At 48.1% G+C, this 27181-nt stretch overlaps 1 protein-coding gene across 2 annotated transcripts in view; it reads right to left on the reverse strand.

Annotated features, from left to right (window-relative positions):
* Positions 1–27181, reverse strand: part of GALNT14 (polypeptide N-acetylgalactosaminyltransferase 14) — a 236785-nt gene that overhangs the window by 59110 nt on the left and 150494 nt on the right. For both annotated transcript variants that reach the window (XM_010360099.2, XM_030921778.1), the window contains exon 2: positions 22545–22714. In XM_010360099.2, the coding sequence (XP_010358401.1) occupies positions 22545–22714 (170 nt within the window). The remainder of the gene's footprint in view (positions 1–22544; positions 22715–27181) is intronic.

Below are 27181 nucleotides of genomic sequence, written 5' to 3' on the forward strand. Positions count from 1 at the left end.
GATTTTTTCTCTTAGACTATTACTATGTTAGGTGATTACAGATGCTTGACAAATAGTAACTATTATTATTTTTAGCATCAGCCCAAATCTGCAGACGGCTCTGCCTGCTGGGTGGAGTCAGATCTCACAGGGGCTGGAAAGGCATCTTTGGTGAGGGGTTCCGTCATGTCCCTCAAGCAGGTAAGGGGCACTAAGAGGCAAGAGGAGGAGGAGAGATCAAAGAATGCAGTGTCAACGTGAGTGAAAAGAACCTGGGCTCTGATGCCTGGATTTGAGTCTGGACATGTCGAGAACTGGCTGTGTGCCCTTGGACACGTCATTTACCCTCTCTGAGCTTCAAGATTGTTCCCTGTAAAATGAGGATAAGTACACATTTTTGTTGTGAAGACTGCAGATGATGCATGTGAGCACCTGGTGTTTAAAGGGTGCTGAGGAAATGGTAGCTAGAATTGCTATCATCACACCCAGAGAGTGGCTGAGCCGGCCTGCCTGCCAGGTTCAGTTCATTGACTAGAATCACAAGCTCATGGTTTAGAAAAGGAAAGGACCATGGAGATGACACAGCTTAACCTCCTAAACTGGGTTCACCTTACTGACACAGCAGGCGTGGGTTGGAGCCTGAGCCATTGTCCTCCTGGTCTCTGAGACCCTGAGCCTGTGTCCCTGCAGAGTAAAGAACAGAGCTATACCCTACGAGCTCCTCCAGCACGCACAAGCCCAGGGGTAGCAGGTAGTGCGGTGCCATCCCATACCTCACAGGCTCGAAAAGCTTCACAGGACCCCCCTCCTGCCCCTGCTCACAGCTCAGGAGCCTGGACTCCCCTTGCCTCAGGTGACCCTCACAACCGCGCCACTCCACAGATGAGCCAAACTAAGGCTCAGAATCAAGGTGGCACACCTGATGAGTAACTGGGGTGAGGAAATCCACGTCTTATGACTCCTAATCTGGTGCTCGTCCCTACAGTCTCCCTGTGAACTCGCCGGGGCTAAAGGCATCTGCCTTGGAGCCCTACACATGAGTCATCTGTGGTCCAAGGACCAAGGGATGAGCATGGGGATGGGCAGCAACAAGGTTGAGGGTCCGAGAAAAAAATCCGGAAAGCCGGACATGGTGAGGAGAGTTGGCCCAGAGAACAGGGTTTCTGTGGGAGAGATCTAAAAGATTAATCAAACAGTGAGATCTATTAGGGGCATGAGGGAATGGAAAACCCTGCCAACACCGAGCTCTGGCGCCGGCAGACAGACGAGAAAGTATGTTGATAATTTATTAAAGACGCGGTGTTTTACTGGAAGAAGAGCCAGTGAGCAGGAAAGATTGGGGGTGGGGTGGGGGACACCGTAGCGTCTCCATGAGCCAGGAGGAGACTCTGGTCTCAGCTTCACCTCCTGGGGAAACAGACTCCCGGGGTCTCTAGACCTGATGGCCACAGCAGCACATGATGAAGGCATGCTTCTCTGAGCTGATCGCTGACATGCCGTTTCTTTCTCTTCTATTTTTAATGAATGACTCAGCGAAGACTCTCTATTTCCCCCAGCTTAAACTGGGGCTCCAAGGGCTTCCTGGACTGCCAACCTCTGGAGCATTCAGTGCCACTTACTGTCCAAAAATGCTTCCAGGGAGGTGCTCTGAGATGTTAATCCCAGGGTCTAGGGAAGAGTGGCCCCTCTTGCCTCTGCACAGTCACTGCCTCCTGTTCACCCCACAACACCCTCCACCCTGCACCTGAATATGTGACAAGTTGGCATGTCAGAAACATGCTCAGTGATGGTTGCTGTCAGTCATCACAGTCATGTCATGATGCGTGCGATGCCTTTTATTTTATCCCACAAGCTCGTTACATCCTGGCAGCAGCCTATAACGGAGAGCATGACGATGATCATCATCACGCCCGCTTCATCAGTGAACAGTCAGGGCTCCCAGTGCTTCCGTGGCTTGCCTGCCAGGGCCAGGACCCAGGCCCTGGGACACCCAGACACATGATCTTCCTCCTGTGGCATGCTGCCTTGATGGGAGAAAAGACTTGGTCATAAATTAGAAACATTCAGGATTTTATTCTCCAGCATGAAACCAGGAGGGAGTGATGGAGAGGCAGATCCACTAACTCTGAAGCAGAGTGGAGAGCATAATTATTATTACTGAAATGTCGGTGCCAAAGAGAAGCTGCTCTGGCTTCTCTGGAATTGACAACAGCTCCGAATCTTAAAGGTGGGCTCTGGCATCCCAGATGGGAGTCTGAAGACAGCTAGAGAATGGGAAAAGGTCAGGCAACTACACAGCACAATGAAACAGAAATCAAACAGGCCTGGCGTGAGACACACTGGGACTGAACCTTCGCTGCTTGGAGTTCCCAGTTTACAGTGCTGACAGTATCCACCTCCTGGAAAGCTGTTAAACTACTGCTCATTGAACCCTTCCCAACAGGCACCATACAGAGCACCTCACATATTTACTGCTCCCAGTAACTCTATGAGGCTGCTACTGGTTTACAGATTCACTAATGAGGAAACTGAGGCACAGAAAGGCTAAGGAACTCACTCCAACTAGTGAAGGGAATTTGAACCAGGCCTGCTGGACTCCAGTGTCCTTGTCACATGTTGTAATACCTCTGTACCAGGACTGTTCCAGCTGTGACCCAGGTCTATTCTGTGGCCTTGTACACTGTATATACTCACATGCCCACTCTTGAATGACCACCTGAAGAGGCAGTTTCTACTGAGCTCTGGAAACCAGCAGGTGCAGCGACCTGTCCAGGAGGGAGGGACTGGCTGCTGCTCCTCGGTAACAGGAAGATGTGAAACCGCTGGCTGGGCTGCCACAGGCACATCCTAGACAGGGGCTTCCACTGCAGTCTGACTAGGTGGGTGAAGATGTGACCTCACCAAGGCCCTGGGTGAGGTGGTTCATGCACATCTATTACTAAACAAAAAGCTATCTTGATCTAACTAGAAATGAGGATTTCCTCCCAAGTCCTGCACTTCAGCACACATTGCAGAGGTCAGACCCAGACAGAGAAAATGAATGGGTCATTTTCATCATGTTCCATTTCCCTAATTTCCAGGGCCAGAAAGGCGAAGAGAGACACAAGCATAAGACATAAAGTGGGAATGGGACCAACTTCTTGGGAGAGAGCTCTCTGTCCCCAGGGAGGTGACAATCTATGGATCCCAGTTGCAGGTGGCGTGGGCACATCTTTCCCTCCCCCACATCTCTCTGTCATTCCATCACCAGTGCTAGCACAGATGGCTTCATAGACAATGGTTCATCCCTTCCTTTCCTCACCACCAGCCCCAACGCAGAGCCAATGTGTGTGAGGACGAAAGAATGACAGGAGAAAAGCTCTTGGCCAATGACCTTTCCAGAATGTCAGTTCTCTCAGGACTCAGGGCAGTGATCTTGCTACTGGCTTTTAGAATCACAGATTTCATTTTTAGATCTGAGAACATCTAACACCTCCCCAGCTCAGATCTATGTAAGGAAGCCTGCTCTCAGCTATGAGGAAAAATATAAAATGCCGAATCTGTGGCTGGCCCCTTGGTTCAAACTGAACTCTTTAGAAGAGAAAAATGCAAGCAGTATAAAAAGTATGACAACTGTAAAATCAAAAATTCCTTTTAATCACATTTCATGGGCAACACTGACACACTGTAAGGCATGAAATTTTTATTTCATGTCAATTTTGCCAGGATTTCACATGCAGATTAATTTGTTCATTCACATAAACATATACTGCTCTTACTTCTTGCCTCAATAGCCACCCTCATTTTAGTTACAGAAATCCTGTGTTTCAGAAAAGACACTTAACATAACAGTGAGATTTGCTATTCCATTATATCGCCACCTTTGAATTGCTGAACGTGTTATTAATTCCAGTGGTCTAGGAAGGGAATAAGTGGGTCAGAACAGAGAAGTGAACTGCTTAGGAACTTGGTTGGGTGCTCTGGTGGGCAGCTTTCAAAGAGTTCCCAGTGTCTACCTCCTTTAACCTCTAACCCTAACCCTGATGAGCATCTTCTCTTGACCCCATGAGATGACCTTGTCATCCCTCTGCTTCCCACACCTCAGCCAAGCCTGCTGACCCTCCTGAGTTCCACAGCTCACTATGCACTATGTGCCAAAACCAAGAGATATTCTCTAATCCTGCCTCTTTCTGCCCTAGACCCAATGTAATCAAATGTAGTCTTGGGCATTTGTCTTATTTATCTCTCCATCTGGCTGTTTCTCTCCATTTCTATTCTGTCTTTTCTAGATTACTGCAGCAACTTCCTCTCTGGCTGTATCCCTTTTCAATCTACCCTGCATGCTGCAGCTAGAATGATCTTTCCAGAACTGCGTCTTTAACATCTTTCAATGCTGCCCAACTGCTCACAAAATCAAATTGAGACTCTTAATCGTGGCTCACCATCCTTAGTGGCCTGGCACCACTTCTGATTCCTGCCCTCTGCACTCCCAAAGTTCTAGCCGCATTCCACTTCACTTGCTCTTTGTCACCTCTGGAACTTTGCAGGTGCTGTCTCTCTCCCATATATCTGAAATGCACTCTCCTCGCTTCCAAGGCCTGGCTATTTTTTCCTCTTCTAATCTTGGCTTGGAAGTTACTTCCCCTGGGAAGCATTTCAATCTCCCAAGGCTTTTCCAACGTGCCTTTCTAGGACCCTGTGTTTACCCCATTGCTGTAATTTATTACCAAGCACTGTGAAATTACTTTTCTGTCTCCTCTACTGACTGCTGCTACAGTGAAGGCAAGGACTTATTTGTAGTTGTAACCTCAATACCCAGGATGGTGACTAAACATACTAGACATACGATAAATGTCTGAAGAATGAATGGAGGGATAAGTGAAGGTGGGAGGTAGGTTAGGCTTACATGGGGTCAAAGCCGGAGAGGAAAATGTCCTTTGCCAAGCTATGGGTGACACCCTCACAGGGAGCTCCAGAGCAGTAAAAGCTAAGCAAAGGCCAAGGTCAGTGATACAGCAAAGAGAGACCAAAGAAGTTGCCCAAACTGAAGAAGAGTCTGGAAGCTGAAGTATGGAGCCATGAGTCGGGGAGGGGGCTGGCGATAAGAAGCCTTGGGCTAAGGGTGTCCTGGGGAATATCAGGTGGCATCTGGTGTCTGTGGAGAGGTCTTAAGTTTTGTCTGTCATGCTGGAAATACTCAACTGTGTTTAAAAGGCTGGGATGTCCTTGTTTACCAAAGTTCCAAGAATGATGAACAATGCCAATGATGAAGAAAGAGGGGAAAGACTGAAGCCTTCAACAGAATGGCCCAGACACCCTCTTCTCCTAGACATGCATTATCCAGTAGGGCAGCCACGAGCCACACGCAGTTACTGAACACTGGAAATGTGTCTGGTCTGAATGGAGATATATGTAAATGTAAAATATGCCCAAGATTTCAAGCACTTAGTATGAAAAAAAGTGAAATATTTTACTTATATTTTTTACATTGGTCACATGTCAAAATGTTAGGATCTAGATACATTGGAATAAATCAAATATATTACTAAAATTAATTTCACTTCTTTTACCTTTTTAAATGTGACTACTATAAAATTTTAAATAATATATGGCTCACATCTATTTCTATTGGACATCATTGTCCTAAGTTGTCCCTGAACTTTAATTGGTATATAATACAAATTAAAATTTCAATGTTAGTGGCAGATAATTGTTTCTAGGTCTTGGTTTTCTGGTATGAGTAAAGTAAAATAAAAACATTATAGAGACAATAATTAGGTTCATGACATTTTACTTTGTGGGAAAGTATATATTTTTAAAATCCCATCATTTACCATCACCATCATTTCAAAAAGAAACAGTCCTTAAACACCAGAAAAGGCCACAATCTCAAAATAATTAATAGCTCTTTCAATTGTAAATGTAGCTTTAAGAAAATCTCTCTCCTGTCTCCTCTCTTCCCCAATTCCATAGATCACACCTGCATTCATTTACCAACTGGCATCTGAAAGAACTGTTTAAGGGTCTGTTCCACTGAATTATGACAAGCCTTTGACCACCCTCAGCAAAAAACATAATTACTGAACACAGAAGGCTGGACATCTCCCACTCTTTGTTCTGGAACCAGCAGATCCATCTCAGTTCTCAGTGCTGCTCAGGATAGCAAGCTGACAGGGTTTTTCAATCTCTGGCCCCAATCTACCTCATCAAGCAGTTCAGCTGCCTGTGCTGACTCATGCAATCCGGGCTCAGAAGGACCACCTGACTTAAAGAACGTAGACTCCTCTGGCTGCATTTAGAGACCTCCTAGAAATGACCATTACCCCAATGCACCAGGATCCTTCTGTTTTTCCAAACAACTAATCTTGATCTTTTACATTGCCTAGCCCCTTCCAAGTGAGTGGAACCCTGAGGTTTGGTGGAAACCCTGAGGCCAGCGGCAGCTTCTGCTCTCCAGGAAGATCAGCAGATCTATGGAGGCTGCAAAGAGGTTTCTCTTGGAACACTGTCAGGACCTGTGTTAGCCGGTACCAAGTACCACCCAGATAGCAGCTGTGTGTTTGTGCATGTCTGTGTGTGTGTGTGTGCAAAAAAGAATCTTCTCAAAAGGCAAATGCAGAGCCTAGCTGGGACAGAAAGTGCAGAGTTGGGCCAAGACTTATTTTTGAAACGTTTCCTAAAAAAGATACCTTGGTGTCTGGGACCAGAGCTCCTTCATGTCTTATTTTAGCCCTGCTCAAATCACATCATACAACAGTAATAATAGATGACACAATTGAATCCTCACTCTGTCTCAGGTATTCTTTCCAGAGTTTTCAGCCTGCACAGTAACTCCCCAAGGTGGGTGCCACAATTCTTCCTCTCATGGTGGTGGAGAGGGCAAGTCACAGTCAGTGAGTGGTGGGGCCTCAACATAAACCCAGATGGTCTGGCTCCCCAGTCGATGCCCTCACGAGCTCTATGAGAATGCCCTTTGAAGATTATCCAGACTCACTGCCTCTGAAACCTTTATTCCATATTTTTTTTTTTCTTTTTTTTGAGACAGGGTCTCACTCTGTTGCCCAGGCTGGAGTGCAGTGGCACCATCTCGGCTCACTGCAACCCCCGTCTCCCGCGTTCAAGCGATTCTCATGCCTCAGCCTCCAGAGTAGTTGGAACTACAGGCATGTGCCACTATGCCCAGCTTAGTTTTTTGTATTTTTAGTAGAGACAGCGTTTCACCATGTTGGCCAGGCTGGTCTCAAACTCCTGACCTCAGGTGATCCACCCACCTCGGCCTCCCAGAGGGCTGGAGTTACAGGTGTGAGCCACCATACCCAGCCCTTCTGTCTTTTATCTTGAATGCTGCATGCTGGAAGATTCTGGAAAGATGGAAAAGCATGGGTCTGGGTCATCCCTCACTTGCTAAAGCATAGTATCTCCCCTTGATATTCCTAGAGCTATTTCTTGATATTTCTCAGACTTTCCACCTAAAGGATCAGAGACGCATCATTCCCTCCTTTCACCTGAAAGGGGAATGTTCCTCCAATTGCAACAGCTGTAAAGAGCAAAGGTAAGGCCCGCAGCCAGGGAACTCCAGGAATATGCCAGACTCAGCACCCTGAGCTCAGGAATGGTCTAGTTTGAGGGCCAACGGTTCTATGCCTCTTCCCCAGGGGACTCACATCCGTGTGCCATTCTGGTCTGAAGCAGGGAGGGAAAAAAAGCAAAGGCTTCCCATACCTTCCTGCACCTTCCTACAGTCAATCCACCCCTGAGCCAATCCTGCAGTCAAATCTGCCTCTCTTTTATATCCCCAAGCCTGATCGACACCCCTCGTTTGTCCTCCTGCAACAGCTGCCTGACTATTCTTCCCACCTGTGGAATAATCACTTCCAACCACTCCTACTCACCCTCTCCACAGCCCTTCTCTCTTCCATCTTCCTAACACACTGCTCTCCCTGTAGGAGCCTCCCCCAACCTTCAGAGCCACCTGGAGTTAAACCTTCACCAGCATCCCAAGGCCTCCACCCTCGTGTTAGCTCTTCAGCACCCTGTCCCCATGTTCCCTTGCAGGAGCCTCCTGGCCCTGCTAAACCAGCCCAGTCACTGCCCTTGACTGTACCTGAGTCACAACCTCCACAAACCTCCCTAGATTCTGTTACCTTCTCTCCTCCAGCTGCCCAAACTGTCACTGTTCTGCAGTTTCGCTGAAATCACTTCCTCCACCACACTCCACGTGGCCTCCTGCTATGACTGTTCCCCTTTCTAAATCTCTGTACCATCTTCCTAGGTAACTGCTGCCTTCTTGCAGGCAGGGGCCACTTTTCCACTTCTTTAAATTCCTATGGACAAGTTATTCAAGCTACTGGAGTCAATTTCTTCATCTCTAAAACCACGGTCATAGCAAAGTTGTGAGGATGAACCGAGAGAACATATATATGGTGCCTCCCACACATCAGGGGAATGGTATCATCAATACGTGTTTGCCAATTGTAGCACTGGATTTATGTGTGAACATGGAGAATTCTTTGTTGAGCGAGGATGGTTTTAAATTTCCTGTGGTTTGATTTTCTCCTGTTCTGAGGATTCAATCGCTTACCTGCACCTGCACTCCCAATCCCTGATATTCTCAGTAGCTTGAGAAGGAATCACGAGGTGCTCTTTGGGCCCCTATTCACTCAGCTGATACTGATGGACAGTGTGAGTGCCAGGCACCATGCTAGGCTCGGGAGATGCAAAGATAAGTCAACATCCCTGCCCTAGTTGCTCAGGGGCTTGGAAGGGAGATAAGCAGTAACCTGATGTCTGCAACGCACAGCAATGGGTGCTGCTCAGGGTGAGCATGGAGGACAGAGGGGCTGCCAAACTCAGTCCGAGGGGCAAGCGGTCTTCCCGGAGACCCTCCACACAGACTCCCAAAACACAAAAGGGCATCCTGAACAGAGAAAGCAGCAATGATGAGGAGGCCTGAATCCTCACAGCACAGTCGGCACCGGCCATGGCCTGATGGGGGTGGCCTTGACTTCAGGGTGGGGGTGGAGACAGGCGCTGTGTGCCCACAGCGTGTGAAGAGTTTCAGTGAGGAGTGATCCTTCTGCATTTAGAAAGCCAGAGCCAGTGAGGAGGGCAGCTGGGGCCTATCACAGTTACCCAGGTGAGAGGGGGCAGTGGCTGAGTTTGGCAGCAAGATATCTTAGGGAGCAAGAGATATATCAGAGGAGACCACAAAATGGGGGTGGGGGGAGAGCAGGATGATGCCACAGATCAGGGCTTGGGTGAAAGTCTGAAGGGTGGTGGCACCCGGTCTGAGATGAAGCAGACGGGAGCAAAGAGGGTGCTTGCTATCTTGAGAGGCAGGGCAGGCAGGTGTGGGACAAGGAGTACATGATGCGACCTTATGAGGAATCGAGGAGGAGAGATAGGGAGGGGCAGGGAGGCAGAAGAGACTCAACCACCAGTCCTGCTCTGGCCAGCCCACAGTTATCATGAGGGTCAGACAGGTCAGGAGGGGAGAGCAGTTTGGATAATACAATAAAGTTTCCATGGAGATCAGGGGTTCCTCTTGTTGCCTCAGGGACAGCAAAGATAAGCTCAAGGACATTTACTGATCTTGCCCCTTGCTAGCCCAGTGGGACCCTCACTGCTCTGTGATCCACAGGGTCCCCAGCTGAGTCCTACTTCCATCACATCCTATGGTCTCCGCTTACTTTGCCAGCTGCCTAGGGCCTCATGTGGCCCTCAGAGCTCCATCCCGCGTCTACCACCCTCGGCTCAGAGGTCTCCCTTCCACGGCAGCCCCCACCCAGCTGTCATCTCTCCTGCTCTTTTCATCTCTTGTCAAACACATTTTGCAGTTGCTGACCCCTGGCTCTAAATCACTCCCTCTGGTGGCTTCCATCCCCAGTATCTTGCAAGCACAAATTTTACCAGACGTGGCATTGCAGTCGCCTCCTTGCTCATTTTGCTTTCCAGTTTTTAAAGTAAGTCTGACATTCAGGCAAGTGGGACATTCAGCACCAGGAGCCAAGGCTGAGGCCCAGAGCTCTCCAAGGACTTCCCTGCCTACATGCCCTGCACACAGCCCACCTTGTTCTCAGCTCCACTGTGATTCACGTGAGCCGCAGCACCCCGACTCAGAGCTGGGGAGCAGGGTGCAGAGCCAGGACCTCTCCACATTCATCCACATCTCCCATTTCTCCACCCCTGGACCTGTTACCTGTCTGCCCTGCCTCCCAGACCTGCTTTGGCTTACAGCTGCAGAGCAGCGGGAAAGATGATAAAGCCAGAACTATTGCTGGTCCTGATGCCCCCTCTTGCCTGGGTGACTGCGGCAGGCCCCAGCTGCCCTCCTGATGCCAGTACTAACTTGACTACTCAGGGCCACAGCTAGTAAACAGCCACCAAGTGCTTACTAGAGGTTAAAGATGAGGCTCAGCATTTGACATCAATCATTTTACCTCACCCTGAGGACCATTATTATTCCCATTTTACAGATGAAGAAATGGAGTCTCTAGGAGTTTGAGTAACTCACCCATGGTCCAGCTAGTAAATGAGATGTTGTATGTCAAAGCTCACAGCGCTAGGAGACCTAGCCCAGGAACTTAGTCAACCAGTTATGTTGCCTGGGTCTCAGCTTCCTTCTCTGTGAAATGGCAATGACCTCTTTACCCAAAGGGCTACTGAGGACAAGAGAAAGAGATGAGAAAGTACTTCGTGAAGTCCTATAGAAATACAAGGCATGGGCCGGGCACGGTGGCTCAAACCTGTATTTCTAGCACTTTGGGAGGCCGAGGCGGGCGGATCACCTGAGGTCAGGAGTTCGAGACCAGCCTGGCCAACATGGCGACACCCCATCTCTACTAAAAATACAAAAATTAGCTGGGCTTGGTGACAGGTGTCTAAAATCCCAGCTACTCAGGAGGCTGAGGCAGGAAAACTGCTTGAACCTGCCGGGGAGGAGGTTGCAGTGAGCTAAGATCAGGCCACTTCACTCCAGGCTGGGAGAAAGAAATATAGGGCATGAAGAGTCTTACTCTAAGGGCTTACTGCATGGTTCATCCTCTCCTGTAGGAATTGCCCCAGGACCTTGGGCCCAGCACAGAGCCTCCTTGAAATTTCCTCAAGCCAATCCTACCAGCCCTGTTTCTTCCTGGCAGTAGAGGCACATGTGTTATATCATAAGAGCCAGTGGTTCTTTGAAGCACTTGGGGGCAAATGGTAATGGAACTTGACAGTGATCCAAGTTTTAAAGAGAAGACATCTGTGTGTTCCAGCTCCTTATTCTAGACTGAAAAATGTGGGCAGGTCACCAATGTTTGCAGTCAAGCTGCCTTCTACATGATGTGCCAACTCCAGGAGCAAGCAGCTCTGCTATTGCTGTGTTTAACAGGTCTGGGGCTTTCAGATAAGTGAGAAGACATGTCAAACCAGCCTACATGTGCACCTCAAGCTGGGAGAGGTCTAGTGACCTGCACTGCGTGGAAGGCATGAGAGGGTGGAGAAGGCCCGCATGAAGAAATGGACAAGGTGGCAATAAAAAGGGCTCTGATGCTCTGTGGGGCCCTGGAGTCCTGTTAGGAAGGGAAGTATGCGAGGGGAAAGAGTGATCCAGGGCAGGGGGAGGGGCGGCACTGCCGAGCAGGAGGGCTTCATGTTTCTGGAAATAGCGTCCAACTTACTTAGATCCTAAGCCAGTTCCTGCATGCTCTTACTGGCAGAAGTCTTTTCAAACCAGCAGACAGAGCTGGAAATGACCTTAATAAGCATCTCCGGCTTATTTCTCCCATCTTACATGGGAGGAAACAGACAGGGAGCTGAAGGCATTGTTAGGCAGTATCTTAGAAAGGGTATGCATCCTCTCAGGCTCAGGACAGTTATTTTTTCCCCTTACTTTATCACGCTGTCTCAAAATACTGGACAAAATGGCAAAAAATAACCAGAAGAAAGGCAGGTTACTGAGGGGGGGACTGAGAACCAGGCCCTCTGTGCTTGGTTCTTGAGCAAAAGGCATAGACAGATGCAGAGAGAAGGGGCACAATGCTTGCTCGGGCATGCAAATGGTTCAGAAACTTAGGAAAATGTGTGCCACTTCATTGATCAGCAGGGAGAGGCAAATTTAAACCACAATAAGACATCACTACTCAGCCTCCCGGCAGGCAAAAATGAAAGAGACAGACGATAGCAAGTGATTGATAACGAGGACTTGGAGTAACAGGGACTCTGCTATAAGCACTTCATTAAATATTTAATGATATCTACAAAAGCTTCTAGGGGTACAGCCTACAGAAACACATATGCCCGTTCACCAAAAGACAAGTAGAAGCTTAATCATAGGAGCTCTAGCCATAAAAGCCAAGCTAGAAAAACCCCAAATGAGCATTGATAGTTGAGTAGATATAGAAATTGTAATACATTCATATAAAGGAATACTACACAGCAATGAGAATGAACAAACTGTGTCTTGCAAAATGTGGCTGAGTTTCATGCATGGAACTTTGAGGGAAGCCAGATACACAAGAGTACATACTATGTAATCCCATTTACATAAAGTTCAAAACCAAGCATTAATCTTGTAGATTAATCATTAATCTACAGCTTTTGAAGACAAGGTAGCCATGAAGGATTCTGATGGGGCATGGGCAAAAGAGTGGCTCCTGGCAAACTGAGAATATTCTTTAACCTGATGTAGACACTTGATGCAGGAAATAGGTGTGTTCTCTTTGGAAAAATTCTTCAAGATGTGCCTGCAGGAGGGGTGTACTTTTCCATATGTATGTTATATTTCAATAAAAGATTTCCTTGAGAAAAGATGAAGAGAGTTTCTGGTGTTGGGGCAGATTTTGCTTGTGCTGGAAGATTTCAAAAGCCACTGAACTGGAACATGGAAAGCTCATGAAATAGACAAAAGCTGCAGCCAAACTCAACAGCATTGTCTTTTCCACTCCTCCTGTGTTCCCCATAACACGGAGGAGAGCACACCCGGAATGCAGAATGCAAATCCAGGGAATCTTCTTCGCCCCTCTTCCTCTGTACTTTAAAGACAGATAATTCAGAGGAGAGAGAACTGATACTACATTGCCCTTGGTGTTACTGAAACCCTGAGTTCATGGGCCAGGGCTTATTTTCAAGGCTAACTTAAGGGGTCATGCCTCCTGTGGAAAGTGATCTGTAAGGTGGGGAGGTACTAGTAGGCCTGGGGAGGGGAGTAAGGTAGTTCCCACTTGTCCACCTGGGGGATTTATTCACTGGGGGCATTCAAATTCCATGAGGGCAAACTTTCAGTCTGGCTTTTTGTTGTTGTTGTTTTGTTGTTGTTGTTGTTGTTGTTTTTAACTGATCTATACCTAATAGTCTTAGACTCAATAACTTGTAGAATGAATTATTCCTCGCAAATATTTAATCCAAATCAGTTTTCCATCCTGGGCATTGAAAATATCTCTACATCTCTTTCCACATCTCTTTTCCCTGCCTTCGTTCCCCAGGTAATGTGAAATGTAGGAGGCAAACTTAGGGAGGGAGAAGGGAAATCTATCTCCAGAACAAAGACCACTTGGTACCTTTCAAAGCCACACAAGGTTCTTCTTGGGTTACCTGCCCACAGGCATTTGGCCCAGAGAGCAGAACACCAGATGACACTATTTATTGAATTAGATGGCTGAAATGTATTATTTTAGTACCTCCGGGCAAAGCTAAAATATAATAATCAAACTATCTTAATTAGGAAACCCAGAATCCTCATCTATCACCTCTTCTCTTTGCCCTAAATCACAAGTCAAACACACACACACACACACACACACACACACACACACACACACACTTTCTCTCTCTCTCAGTGAACTTTAGACATAATAATAAGTTCTATGTTTGTGACAAAATAAAATAAAATATATGGACCCACAATCTGAAAAATTGATTTTGCACTTCAGCCAAGCACGGACTAGCTGTGTGACCCTGGACAAGCCTCCTAACCTCTCTGAGCCCGGATCCCCTGACCTAGGTGTGCGGTTAATCCTCTAGTCTTGCTGTTCTGCTCAAGTTTGTGCAGCCCACACTGGTGCTCAGTCTGGAAACCCAGCAGTGAGTCTGGGGATAAAGGACAGACTCCTTTTCCAGGCCCTACCAGCTCCTTCTCCCCTAAGACTGGCTCCTGCTTCTCACTGTTCCTGCCTTGCTTCAGAACGAACTCCCCAGTGGAAGATCCAATGCCCCCACCCTGAGGATGAAAATGCTTTCAGGCCAAGTTCCCATATCAGGCTCTAGCTCCCAGGCCAGCCGCCTGTTCAGCCTGCACTTTGTTTGGGACAGTTGTCCAGCCTTGGGGTGGGGGCACCACTCCTGCCTGGTACTGCTTTGCTCCTTCACATTTTGGCTTCCTCCTGGCTGTGGTGCTAGCCAGGAATGTGTTACTTAGGGCATCTCCCAGGGTTGCTGTGACAATGAGGCAGTGACAGCGTGAACATGGAAGCATTCCAGGGTTTACTGAATAAACTCTAATCTCCTTATCCTGAATTCAAGACTTTGCCACATGTCCCCAGGTTATCTTCCAGAATATTCTCCCCCATTCCTCCCCTCCATCATTCCACACCCTAAGTAACTGGGCTTACTCCTATAAAACACTGGCTCTTCTATCTCCTCACATTTCCTTATGCTTTTCCCTCAACTTGAAATGCCTACTACCTGGTAAAATCCTACATGCCCCACTCACCAGCACACTAACTGCAGCCCACGCCATCTCCTTCCAAAAGCCTCTGCCTCCCAGCCACGTGTAAATTCCTTCTCCTTCACAGGCCAGCCTAATGCTATTTTGTCTTTTTCACAGGACAGTTCCTAACTCCTGTGCTGTGCTACATGGCCAAGATGGAAATAACTACACCCAAACCAGGGACAGGGCAGGAGCTGGGTGCTTGAACACTGAGGGCAGGAAATTCGTGTATTAACTCCAACAGCAAGGGTATGACCTTAACATAATCCACATTTGAACATCAGGAATTGGTCCCATGTCCATTTCTCCCACTAGGCCATGAGTCCCTGGGGAGTGCACACTAGTTCCTAACACAGGACTTGGCGCATGGCAATTGCTCAATAAATGTGTAGAGTAAAGGCATGAGCAAATGACTGAGTGAATGAATGAATGAATGAATGAAATGTACAATGCAAGGTCAACGTAGCAGGAATTCACTAAGAAACAAGGTGCAAGAAAATAAATTAAGCTAAGGCAGCTTAGATGAATTCTCATCCGTATTGTTGACTGGTCCCCTTTGAAGTCTGAAGAGTTACCCCTTTGGGAAATCTCCCAGAAACTCAAAAACATAGGCACTCAAAGAACAGCAGGAGGGGCCTGCAGATCAGGATTCAAGGAAATCAGGCGACCAAGACTGGGGAGGAATCCTGACCCAGAGGCCCTTGCTAACTCCTGTGCTTTGCTATGTGGCCAAGACAAAACTAACTACACAGAAAACAGACATGGCAGGAGCCCCTGTGGTCGTTCCTCTCCTCTTACCCTGGCAAGATGGTACTGCAAACTGCCCCAGGCTGTGGACACAGTTCTGCTGCAGAGCCACTTCCAGGATGTCCTGCAACTCTTCCTGCTGTTCCCTTCCTCCCCTAGAGGAGGAGATGCTCTGGAGTGACTCAGAGATCAAACTCAGAGATGCTCTGGAGTGAAGGCACTTAGGCCCACCATCAACAGGCTCATATCCTGTATTGAAAAGTGGCGCATGGGGGGACCAGAATGTCACAGAGGGGACTAGCTTGTTTGCAAAAGCTAAGTATCTGTGATGGGCTCTCCCTCACCTCCCCATGGCTGCATGGTGTGGAATCACTAACGCTGTGCTGAGCTAGTGGAATAGCCTTGACTCTGAGGCAATATGAACATTTATGCTTTGCCATTCCAGCTGTAAAGATTTTTATCCTATTACTGCTAAGTGACGAGTACAAGGAGAGAAATGATGATCTTTGGCAGCCATTCCAACTGAGTAAATAGAAGGAGGGAGAATTGCTACGAGAGGCTGGGCCACTGCCCCCTCATTTCCCAGGAGGAAAAGGAGCCAAGGAAAAATGTCTTCCTGGTGGGATGTATCAAAGTGTGGAATTTTCCCTCCAGGCAAGTGATGGGCGCCCCACTGTCTGAGCCATTTAGCACCGCACTGAACAAAGGCTGGGAGAATATGCGGAAGAAAACACACAGACCAAGCCAAGCCAGGCAGAGGTGACCCAATGAGGCTTCCTCAGGTAGAGCTTTCAGCCCATAGCTCACGAGCTCAGTCCACCCTGACCCCTGCTCTCTGCAAGCAAAGCAACCCCATAATAGGCACTGCTAGTAAGCACACACATATGCTTTATCAAAATATTCCCTCCCTCCTGGAGGGGTGTGTCTCTATTTGTGGCTACTTGTCTGCCAGATGTTTCATGTACCACTTGGATAATAGCAAATCCAGCTGTTGTCACCAGAATGGGTGATGGGATGGAAGTGGGACAACTGGAAAATGAGGACTACTTGCTGGACCAGTCAATGCTTTATGTATTGAAATGTAATTGTGGCTAATAGTTCTCTATCGTATTAAAATGCAATTGCGGTTTTTGCCACTAAAGGTAATGGCAAAAAACGCAATTACTTTTGCACCAACCTAATATATAAATAGCAGAACTCCTCTGGACAATCATCTCAGACTCACTTCAGCCAGAAGTTGTCTGTTCTTTACAGTGAATTCGATAGTTAAAGCACATCACCTACCTCTCACCCCCAGTACATGTAGCCCCATTTTATTCATCTTCATGATCTCACTGGGACTTAAGCAGTGACCTGGAAAAGAAGGCTCTCCTCTGTGTTAACACAATTGTCGACCTCATGAGGGCAAGTTGGAGCTAGGATGTCCCCAGGCAAGCTCCATGTTTTGTTCAACTGAGGTGAGTGGGGGCCAGCGTATGTGTATATATCTGGAATGAAGAGACTATAAATGGAAGAAAGGATTCATCTATAATTGTGTGGAGACTTGAGGAATGATGAAGCTTCGAGGTTAGTCAGTTCAACACCTTTATTTCGCAACTGAGAAATGAGGCTGAGAGGAGCAGGGATATGCTGAAAGCCACTGAGGGGTACCTTGTTCTTGCCTTGTCACCTAGCCTGAGACTAGGGATGAGAGAACCAGGCTGCAGCAGAGACATGCATGTCTACAGGCTGATGACAGAGGTTTCCATCTCAGCAGTGAAGATCACATCAAACACGTGTAAGGGGTGTGGTGGGCACGGGAAGGCCGTTAACCCCAAGCACGAATGAGCAGGGCATGTCTGCGAAGCTGTAGAACTTACCTTTTGAACCATACTGGATGTAGCGTCACTCAGTGCCCACCGCCAACGGACCCTGGAAATCCTGGGAAAGGCTCAAAGCCTGTCCCTGTCTTAGCTCCTTCTACTCCTGCTCTCTGCTATCTCACATTCCACATAGACTGGACTGTCTCTTACAAAATATCATGGACTTCATGGGCGAAGAACTAAAAGAAAAATGGCTACTAGCTTCCATTCCAGATATAGGGAAATTAAGCCCCCAAGCCTCTCTAGGCTTTTTTAAATCACATGGTGCCCTGCATGGCTTGCTTATAAGGGGTCCACACCGCCGGTGCACCTGGGGATTCAATCAGCACAGCTGCCTGCTGGGCAAAACTTCTACAGCCTTCCTCCTTTCTCCCCCTCCTCACCCACCTGCTGCCTCCTCCGTCATGCAGCATCTTCAGATTTCTGAACTGCTCACCCCAACACCCGCCCTCCTGGCAGCACTTGCTCTAATGCTCAGCTAATAGTTCTCTGTTTCAGGCGCTGTCCAAACGCATCCTATAAATCAGAATCCAATTACTGTGGTAAGAAAATTGGAAGCAAATTTAATAAGCTCAGACCCCTCCCACATGCAGTTTCTTCACCCTTCTTTTTTCAGTAATGAGAACTCTTTAAGGGAAAAGCATTTTTCCTTTAACTCAGAGTCTATTCTGATTCCTTCTACGAGGCCCCTGAGGATCGAAGGGTGATGAGAAGGGGCTTCCTTTAGCTCCTCTTTTCCTCGCTACACATACAGCAGGTGGGAGAGGGTGGCCAATTGCCTTTCCAGTCTTATCCTCCCTTTCATTTGTTCAACATTTATTGAATTCCTATCACACACAAGGAAAGCACTGTGGGAGATGCTCAGCGTGTTACCCCAGAGGGCAACTGATATCAGTAGGACCTTAGCTGCAAGTCATGATGGGAACACAAAGGAGGCCCAGCAGGGGCAAAGACTGTATCAATGTGATTGGGTATCCTCAAGGAACCAGAAGTCCAGAGTGGGCCAATGGCAAAGGGGCCAGGAGTGACCCCACTATAGGAGCTTCTCGGTAGAGGTGACACCAATTGCTAGGAGGATGGCAGGACATGGAGCCTGTGAATGAAGGAACTGGGAAAGGAGGGAGGGGCAAGAAGGAATCAGAGAGGCCAAAGTCTTGCAGGGCCAGAAACAGAAGTCATGTCAGTGGAGAAATGGAGAGGGCTGTAGTGTGTTGGGAGGTGGTGGCCTTATTCCAGGGCCTCTACTCTCTACTCAGACCCTCAGCCTTTTGGCCGCACCAATCCCACCTATGAACTTTACCTGGGTTACAAAAATAAGCCACAGGTACAAGCTGGTGTTCTGTGGTTTCTAAACTCGAGCCGGCATTAGAATCACCTGTAGCTCTTGCCCAGACGCAATCAGTTCAGATCGCTGCACTCCACCCCAGAGTTTCTGACCCCGTAGCTCTGGGTGAAACCTAAGAGTTTGTGTTTCTAACAAGTTCCCAAGTGATGCTGATGTTGGTGGCCTGCTGGTTTGGGGAACCAGAATTTGAGAATGGTTGTTGTAAGTCCCTGCTATTCAAAGTGTGATTCATGGACCAGCGGCGTTGGTACGACCTGGGAGCTTGTTAGAAATGCAGACACTCGGGCCCCATCTCAGATGTACTAAATCAGATTTTAACAAGATCCTCAGAGGGGTTCTTTGTTTGCCTATTTAAGTTTAAGAAGCGCTTACCTAGAGTAGTAGTTCTTAACCCTGGCTGGGGAGCTTAGAAAAGAGGTACTTCAGCTGGTTGGAATCTGGGTATCAGCACTGAAAGAAAGCACCCCAGGTAATTCTTGTAAGAAGCCTGGATTGAGAAACGCTATGACAGATGCTAAGGACCAGCACCCCACACTCATGGGGATTTGACACCACTCACTCCCATTTCTCTGGAATTGAACCTGACCTTGAAACCCACCTCTATTCTCCTCTGCCCCCCTCACCATCCCTGACAACTTAGTGATCTTGATGCTCTTTCCTGGTACTTGGGGTATAGATGTGTGCTCACTTTGGGGGTTAGTTGTATCTCTTGCCTGATCATCTTGAGTTTTCTGACAGAGACCTCTCCTTCCATTCCTGGCCCTTCAGTATCAGCCTGCCCACATACCCTGTAATAATAGCAACAACTAGAATTTGAAAAATATTTTCTATTAGGTAGGTAAATACTTTATATATGTTTTATTTGCTTTTTATAAAAACTGAATTAGGTAGGATCATTATTGTGATTTTTACCCCTATTTTCCAAAAGAGGAAACCGAGGTACAGAGAAGCTAGGCAACTTTAAGTTTACTCCTAGTCAGCAGCACAACCAGGACTGTAAACAGGGCAATCTGATCCCAGGATCAGTATTGCAATCTGATCCCAGTAACAGCCCCTGGGCTGTTACTGCCTTCCATTCAACTCTGCTTTTACAAAGAAGGCTTGGCCTTGTCCTGTTGCTGGTGATGGGGTTGATAATGCATGTTTACATTTCATTTTTGAGAACTTAGGTAAAAAGCAGGGCTGGATTTACAGCAGAGATCTTCATTGCAATTTCGTCCCCAAGGGGATGTCTATGGCAAAGTCTGGAGACATAGTTAGTTGTCACAACTTGGGGAGTGTGCTACTGGCATCTGGTAGGTAGAAGCCAGGGATGCTGCTAAACAGCCTACAATGCACAGGACACCCTGCGACAAAGTATGATCTACCTCCAAATGTCAGTAGTGCTGCAGAGAATCCCTGGTCCCCAAACACAGGTCACCAGCAGCATCAGCTGGTCAGATCTGAGGCAGACAGGGCCCAAAAGGCCAGGCAAACTCCAGGAATTGCATCAGAATGAAGCTGGGACACAACGGGGAGACTGGAGTCACAGAAGGATTAAGAGACATAGCTGATGACTCCAACCTACAGTCAAGGTTTCCCTGAGAACCAAGAGCTGGAAGTGGGAGATCCCGTAGACAGAAGGGCTCAGTTGAAAGAAGAAAACAGGGCTTTGCTGGCAGTCTTTGGAGCTCTCATCACCAAAAGGGTGACACCAGTATGGTGACTAAACTTGGCTTGGAGATGGCTGATCCAATTGGTGGCCCCTCACAGTGCTGGCCTGGGGATTTGCACATAGTAGGTGATCTATACCCCTAGATGGCTGCTGGTCCCAGTGTGCTTGCCCTCATTCTCAATTGCCTGACCTTTCCTTTTCATGCACATTCAGAGTAAGTTCTTTAAGTCTGAAATTCTCTGAGTTACACAATCCCAGCTCCCACAGGGCAAGGCTGGTGCCCTGAGGCAGATATATGGCTGATACACTTTCCCTTTTTGTCTTCCCAAAGGGAGTCTACATTCTGTCTAAATCCTCTCTTCCCTTCTTGCTGTAATCCCAGCAGATCACACTTTCTTAACAGATGGAACACACTGGGCTAGGTGCAAACCCTGGAACTGGACATTGTGAGCTGGGCTCCTTGGAAACAGGCTCAGTTCTTCATCACCTACCACCACATATGCCCAGCCCTTGCAAAATGTTAGTTTCTGCCTCTAAATGGTAGAAGAAGGAAAGTGCAGAAACTAGTCCTGCTCGGAGTACCCCCACGTACCTGCCTACTCAGTGAATTACTTGTTGCCTTCTTTCTGCAGGTGGGAGCAGTCGCAGGTGTCTCTCAGGGGGCTGTCATCCAGATGCGCCAGCAACTTTCCTGGCTAGGAGACCTCCCTTTGCCCCTCAAGAAAGCCCTGGCCTCTGGACTCAGGACAAGGGTCCACCTGCCTAAGACCCAGTGGAGCTTCTCAGGCTCCTGTCTCCTGTCTGCTCCCTCTTCCCATCTCTCCTACATGCAGTTTCTGCTCAGGGAAATACAATAGCCTAACATTTAAATAAAATTCTCTCAGATGCCAAGGAGTAGGACAAGTGCCCAGGAATTTAAACAGAAATAATACAAGACTCTGACTTTCAGACGCTTTCAGGCCAGCAGAAGGGAGTAAGCAGGGTCTCTGGTCTCTGGCAGTAGGGGACTGCCAGGAACTGCTGCTAAGGCAGAGTCTCATGGGTCCCTCAAGGGGAGAGTTAAATTCACAGAAAGTCAGAGTTAGAAGAAGCTGTAATATCATCTAGTTCACCCCCCTTGCTATATTCATAGGGAAACCAAGACTTCAGCTGCTTTTGGCAATGATAGTGATTAATAAGGACTGGCTGAGTCATTCCAAAGCATACATGCTGTAGAAGGCAAGGTTTCTGAGTAGTGCAACCTAGTTGGGGACATGGAGTCCGCCAGCCTTCACAGGGTACCAACTTAAGAACTGCCAGAGGAATCAGCCTCATAAGTCATGAAAATTCTTGCTCTTCTGCTCATAAACCCCTGTTTCCACAATGTGAGTACCCATGGACCCAGACAAATATAAGAGGCTAAGAAGCTAACACCAGTACCACAGCCTCTCAGCATGCCAGTCTGATATTTAAGGCTGATGCAAAGTCAAGTTCCTGCAGCAGACAAGAAAGGCCAACACAGGTCTTTGGCATTTCTGGGCCCCCAGTTTGGAGGCCAGGAGCCCGTGAGCGGAGGAGCTGGGACTGAGATTGAACCTGATTACCAGATCTCACCAGGGTGCATAAGGGCTGCTATGACTCTAAAAAGGGTTGGTTGTGAGGCAGAAAGTCTTCACAAAGCCTCTTCTTGCTGGGAAACAAAGCTTTCTACGTAGCTCCAGGCCTGATCTCTGCAACCTACTGAAGGCATGGCCTGACTAAAGGCTGGCAGGATGGAGCTGTGTGAACGAGCCCCTCCACAGGCAGACAGAAGAACCAATGGCAAGCTGGCTCCTCTTCTCACATGGCAAAATGTTCAAGGGCTGGCACAGGAAGGCTCTCTCCCAGTCACAGAAGACATCATCCACCTACCTGCCCCAGGATCTGATCATCCTGTCTTCCCCTACTTTGGAACCCAGGCCTGGGTGTGGGAATCTGCCAGGGAAAAACAGGCCTTGGCTATAGTGTTTTTGGTGCTCTATGGGTTCGTGTCAAATGATCCCTAGGGTGAGGAGCAGGTTACAGTGAAAGAGGCCACCCCTGCCCCCAACCTCCTGGTGGGAATTGGAGGGTTTGGGATGGCTCTCAGCAGTAAGCAGTAGGCAACAAAGACAGGGTCAATCACCAAATCCAAATCCCTTTAGTGTCCAACCAGCCGCAGATGGTCCAACCCAGTTCTTAGCACTGGGCGCTGCACACAGTAGGCCCCAAATCAAGCCTGCTGTTGATCTCTTTTGACTGCGGGGGTAACAGAGTAGGAGGAGGAGGAGGTACCTCAGATGGCGAGTGTCCGGGATGGCCCGATTGCTGGAGATCCGCTCACTCTCCCGCTGGTTGAAAGCATACAGCTTATAGGGGTCGTCACCAACGCGCCACTTTTTGGCATTCAGATACCGCCGCTCATCAAACTGGTCCCACACGTCGTCCCAGTCAGCGTCCGAAGGCTGTGCAACACGAATGGGAAGTCTGTGAGAACGGCTCCCTGTCCTCCACACTAGCCCCGGTCTGCTTATCAGTACCCGACCCCAGAGACCAGGCTTATAGTGGCAAGGTCTGGCTCAAAGATGGGGTCAGAGGCAGAACAGCAACAAACCATCAGCAACAATAAAAACATAACGATGACAACAATGGCTGCCACCATTTTCTGAGCACTTCTATATACTGGGTGCTGTTCTAGGATCTTGACTCATTACTTCATGTAGTTCTCAGAGCAATTCTATGAGAGGGATACCGTGCATCCCCTTATTATACAGATGAGATAACAGCCTGGAGAGGTAAGGACCTTGCCCAAGATCCCACAGTTAGGAAATGGCAGAACTGGAACTTGAATTCTAGTATCCCAACCCCAGAGGACATCTCTCCAGGGCAATTTGAGAACACCTGGTATGAAAGTGCTGGCCCCACGGCTGGCACAGAGTTTCATGAATGACTGTCATTCCTCCTCGGCTGTAGAAGAGGCAGTGATGGGAAGGAAGGAGGAGTTCCATCTACAGTGGTGTGCTACTCACTGCCACCCTATCTGTTCCTTTCTTCCTCCTACCCAGGAATCTGGTATTTTTAAGAAGCATCAATGGGGTAGTGAGTAATAACCCTCACTGTATGTGGAGAGCACCTTAGAATGTGTAAGGTGGCTTCTGTATTCATGATCTCGTTTCATCTTCACCAAAACCCTCTGAACTGAGTAGGGAAGATGAAGTTCCAAAAGGTTTACTGGCTTGTCTGAGGTCACACAGGTGGAAAGTGGCAGAGCTAAAGCAGAGCTCAGTCTCTTGGGTTCCCCCAGCAGAGGAGGCAAGGGAATGCCTCTTAGCCACAGCCCAGGCTGCCTAGTATGGGTCTGCCCTGCCCACACCAGCTCCACAGCCAACAGACTGTCCACATAGCCAGCAGAAGGTGTGGACTTCAAGGCCTTGAGAAGCTGGACACCTAAATTTGGTGGTCACTTCCCAATGCATGTTAGCACTCTCAGCCCTGGGGAGGAGCTGGTTTGTATCTAAAACAGCTCAGACCTTTCAAGTTCATAAAACATAAGACTCTGTGTTTCCAGGAAGAATGTACTGATCAGGTTCTGATCTGGAACATGAGGATTGGTGTCCTGGGGCTGACACTGTCCCTGAGGGTGGGGTGCTCATTCATGTGTTACTGACCCCAGTGGCCATGCAAGTGTCTCAAGCTGCCTGGGTACTAAGGGCACTGAGCTGAGAGCTGCCCATCCCATTACTGAGTAGAACGCACCTCCTGCATTTGGGAAACCTGAACAGGGTGGCCCAGGGTAGGATCCACAGACAGCAGTGCAGGGGCTTGGCCCATGTGGCAGGTAAGAGGAGCTGCTGGCCAGTGTCCATGTTCATCTGGGGCACCATGGTGAGCTTATCCAGTAATTGATCTCTCTCTCTCTCTCTGTTATCTCCTTTTAAAACAGCATTCTCCTGCTAATAGCATAAAATGAAGCTTTGGAGACCAGAGATTTTTATCCAATAATTGATTTTATTAATGTCCTGTGATACTGTGGCTACAGAACATTCCAGAGGAAATCGGTGGGGGTGTGAAACCCCCAGCCTGTGCTTTGCAATGTCACAGCCTGATAGCTGTCATCTCTGCTTGGAACATCACCCCACGGTGACCTTGAAATCCCATCCTCATGGGAAGGGCCATAGAACTGTCTCCCACTGGCTCGCTTCCAATTTAATTTATCGCAATTTTCTAAATAAGATGTGAGCCCTGACAGTGCTCCGAGCTAGGGAGGAGCGATGTGGAGCTGGAAGGCCTCTGCTCTTGAAGGGATTGCAACGTTGCAGAGAGACACACATGGAGATGCCTGCAACACACCGCAAAGTGAGTTCAATTACATGAGCGCGATGACAGGGCTGTGAGAGCAGAGGAGTGAGGGGAACTGGGGACAGCTTCTTGAGTCAGGTGTCAAATGAGTTAGATCTTGAAGGATGAGTAGGGATCTTACTTTGCTTAAGGGAGGATAGAGAGGGGAAACAAGTATGTAGCAAAAAGCTAGATAAAAGGCAGTATATTAGTCAGGGTCCTCTAGACAAGCAGAACCAATGGTGTGTGTGTGTGTGTGTGTGTGTGTGTGTGTGCATGTGCATATGTATATAGCCACATACGCATAAAACATTTCAGTCAATGACAGACAGCATATATGACAGTGGTCCCATACGATTATAATACTGTATGTTCGCTATACCTTTTCTGTTTTGATATGTTTAGATACACACATACTTACCATTGTGTTACAAATGTCTGCAGTATTCAGTATAGGAACAGCTGTACAAATTTGTATGATAGCCTAGGAAAAACAGGCTATACTTTACAGCCTAGGTGTGTGGTAGGCTCTACCACCTAGGTTTGTGTCAGTACATCCTATGACATTCACACACAAGGATGAAATTGCCTAATGTTTCTTTTTTTAGAGATGGGGTCTCACTCTGTCCCCCAGGCTGGAGTACAGTGGCTCAACCATAGCTTACTGCAGCCTCAAACACCTGGGCTCGAGATCCTCCTACCTCAGCTCCCAAGTAGCTGGGACCACAAGTGTGCACCACCATACCCAGCTCATTTTTTTTTACGTTTTATTTTTTGTGGAGACAGGGTCTCACTATGTTGCCCTGGCCGGTCTCATGCTCTTAATTTCAAGCAAGCCTTCCACCTTGGCCTCCCAAAGTGTTGGGATTACAGGGACTGCCATACCTGGCCACTGCACCTTTCTCTATGATGTTATATATATATAGTTTAAGTTGACACAGAAAAAATTTTATTATAAAAAGGAATTGGCTTATGTGATTATGGAGGCTGATAAGTCCCAGGATCTGTGGTGCTCATACTGGAGATCCAGAAAGCGCTGATGTTTCCAGTGGGGTCTGAACGCAGGAAAAGCCATGTTGCAGCTCAAAGACATCAGCAGGAGGAATTCCCTCTTAGCCTTTTGTTCTATTCAGGCCTTCATTGAATTGGACGGGGCACCAACACTGGGCAGGGCAATCTGCTTTCTTCAGTCTACTGATTCAAACGTTAATCTCATCCAGGAACACCCTCACAGACACACTCATAATAACGTTTCACCAAATGCCTGGGCACCCTGTGGCCTAGCCAAATTGACAAATAAAATGAACCATCACAGGCAGGAAGGCCCAGAGAAAAAAATATCTGTTCAGGGAATGGTCAGCTCAGGAATGGCAAGGCCAGAATGTGGAGGACATGAGTGCAAAGAAAACTCCTGAATGCAAAGAAGACATGAGTGAAAGAAAACTCCAGAATGTAGCTGAGTCTGCCTGAAGCAGGTCATGGAGAAAACGTCTCTGGCCACATGTGAAGGACAAGGAGACCAGCTGGGAAGTGGCCTCAGCCGTGTAGCCAGGTGGGAAGGGACACTGGAACTGGGACCTTGCTGGGTGCCTAGTGGGTCATTGCCTCCTTGTGCTGGAGAGGCAGGTGGAGGGGCAGGCACGCATGACAACACCAGGAAGGGTGGGTGCAACTGACCTCTTGGCCTCACCCCACCTCTACTCTCTATTCATACCAGATAGAGGCATGGGCCCAAGAGGGCCTGAGGCTGCTGGTTTCCCTACAGGGCAGTTGAACATCCCAGCATCTCTGGCTACAGTGCCTTCTGGGAGCACCATGTGCTGTGAGCTCTCCAGAATTTTGGAACTCTGGAATTCTGGCCCCTAGCAAGCCAGAGCAGCAGCCAGGCTGGCATGAGAAATTGAAAGAAGTCACGGAAGGTGTCCTTGGAGGGGCCTATTCCCCTCAGATTGTCACGTGCACAAAGCGCAGTCATAGTTTGCTGCACTGAGACCCCCTAAGGGAGAACCGCCCATACTGGGAGCTGGGCTTTTCTACAACAATATCTGAATATATTAAATAATGGTGAAGGTGTGTTTAAAATAATACCACTACATAAAGAATAAATAAAATAAAATATCACTATTTCAATAGCACTTTATATTTTATAAAGCAGCTTGCACGTATGTCATCACAGAATCCTCACCCAACCCCTATTTATGCAGGGTGGGATCAGTTTAGAGAGGTTAGGTGGCTGATCCAAGGTCACCAGCTGTTAAGTGATGGAACCATTGATTTAAACCTCCCAACACCAAAGACAGAAACAAGAAGCAGCAGCATCTCCTCTGCTAAGGGTCCGTGGGCAGAGAAAGACCCTGAGAGTTGGCTTCCAAGCTCTTCCATTCATGAGTCCCCACATCCAGCTTCCAAAGTGCCACAGGAGGGCACAGTGTGGGGTGTTCTGGCCGCACCGTCCCAGGACACCAGCCTCCTCCCTGACTCTGCATGGGGCCTTTGCAGTACATTGTATCTATACTGTGAATTCCATTTCCTGGCTCATACAAATATCCGTGAAAGCTTCTGAACACACATGTTCACCTTCCCACACTTCCCTG

Source organism: Rhinopithecus roxellana, chromosome 17, assembly GCF_007565055.1.
Source record: "Rhinopithecus roxellana isolate Shanxi Qingling chromosome 17, ASM756505v1, whole genome shotgun sequence".
Taxonomy (NCBI): domain Eukaryota; kingdom Metazoa; phylum Chordata; class Mammalia; order Primates; family Cercopithecidae; genus Rhinopithecus; species Rhinopithecus roxellana.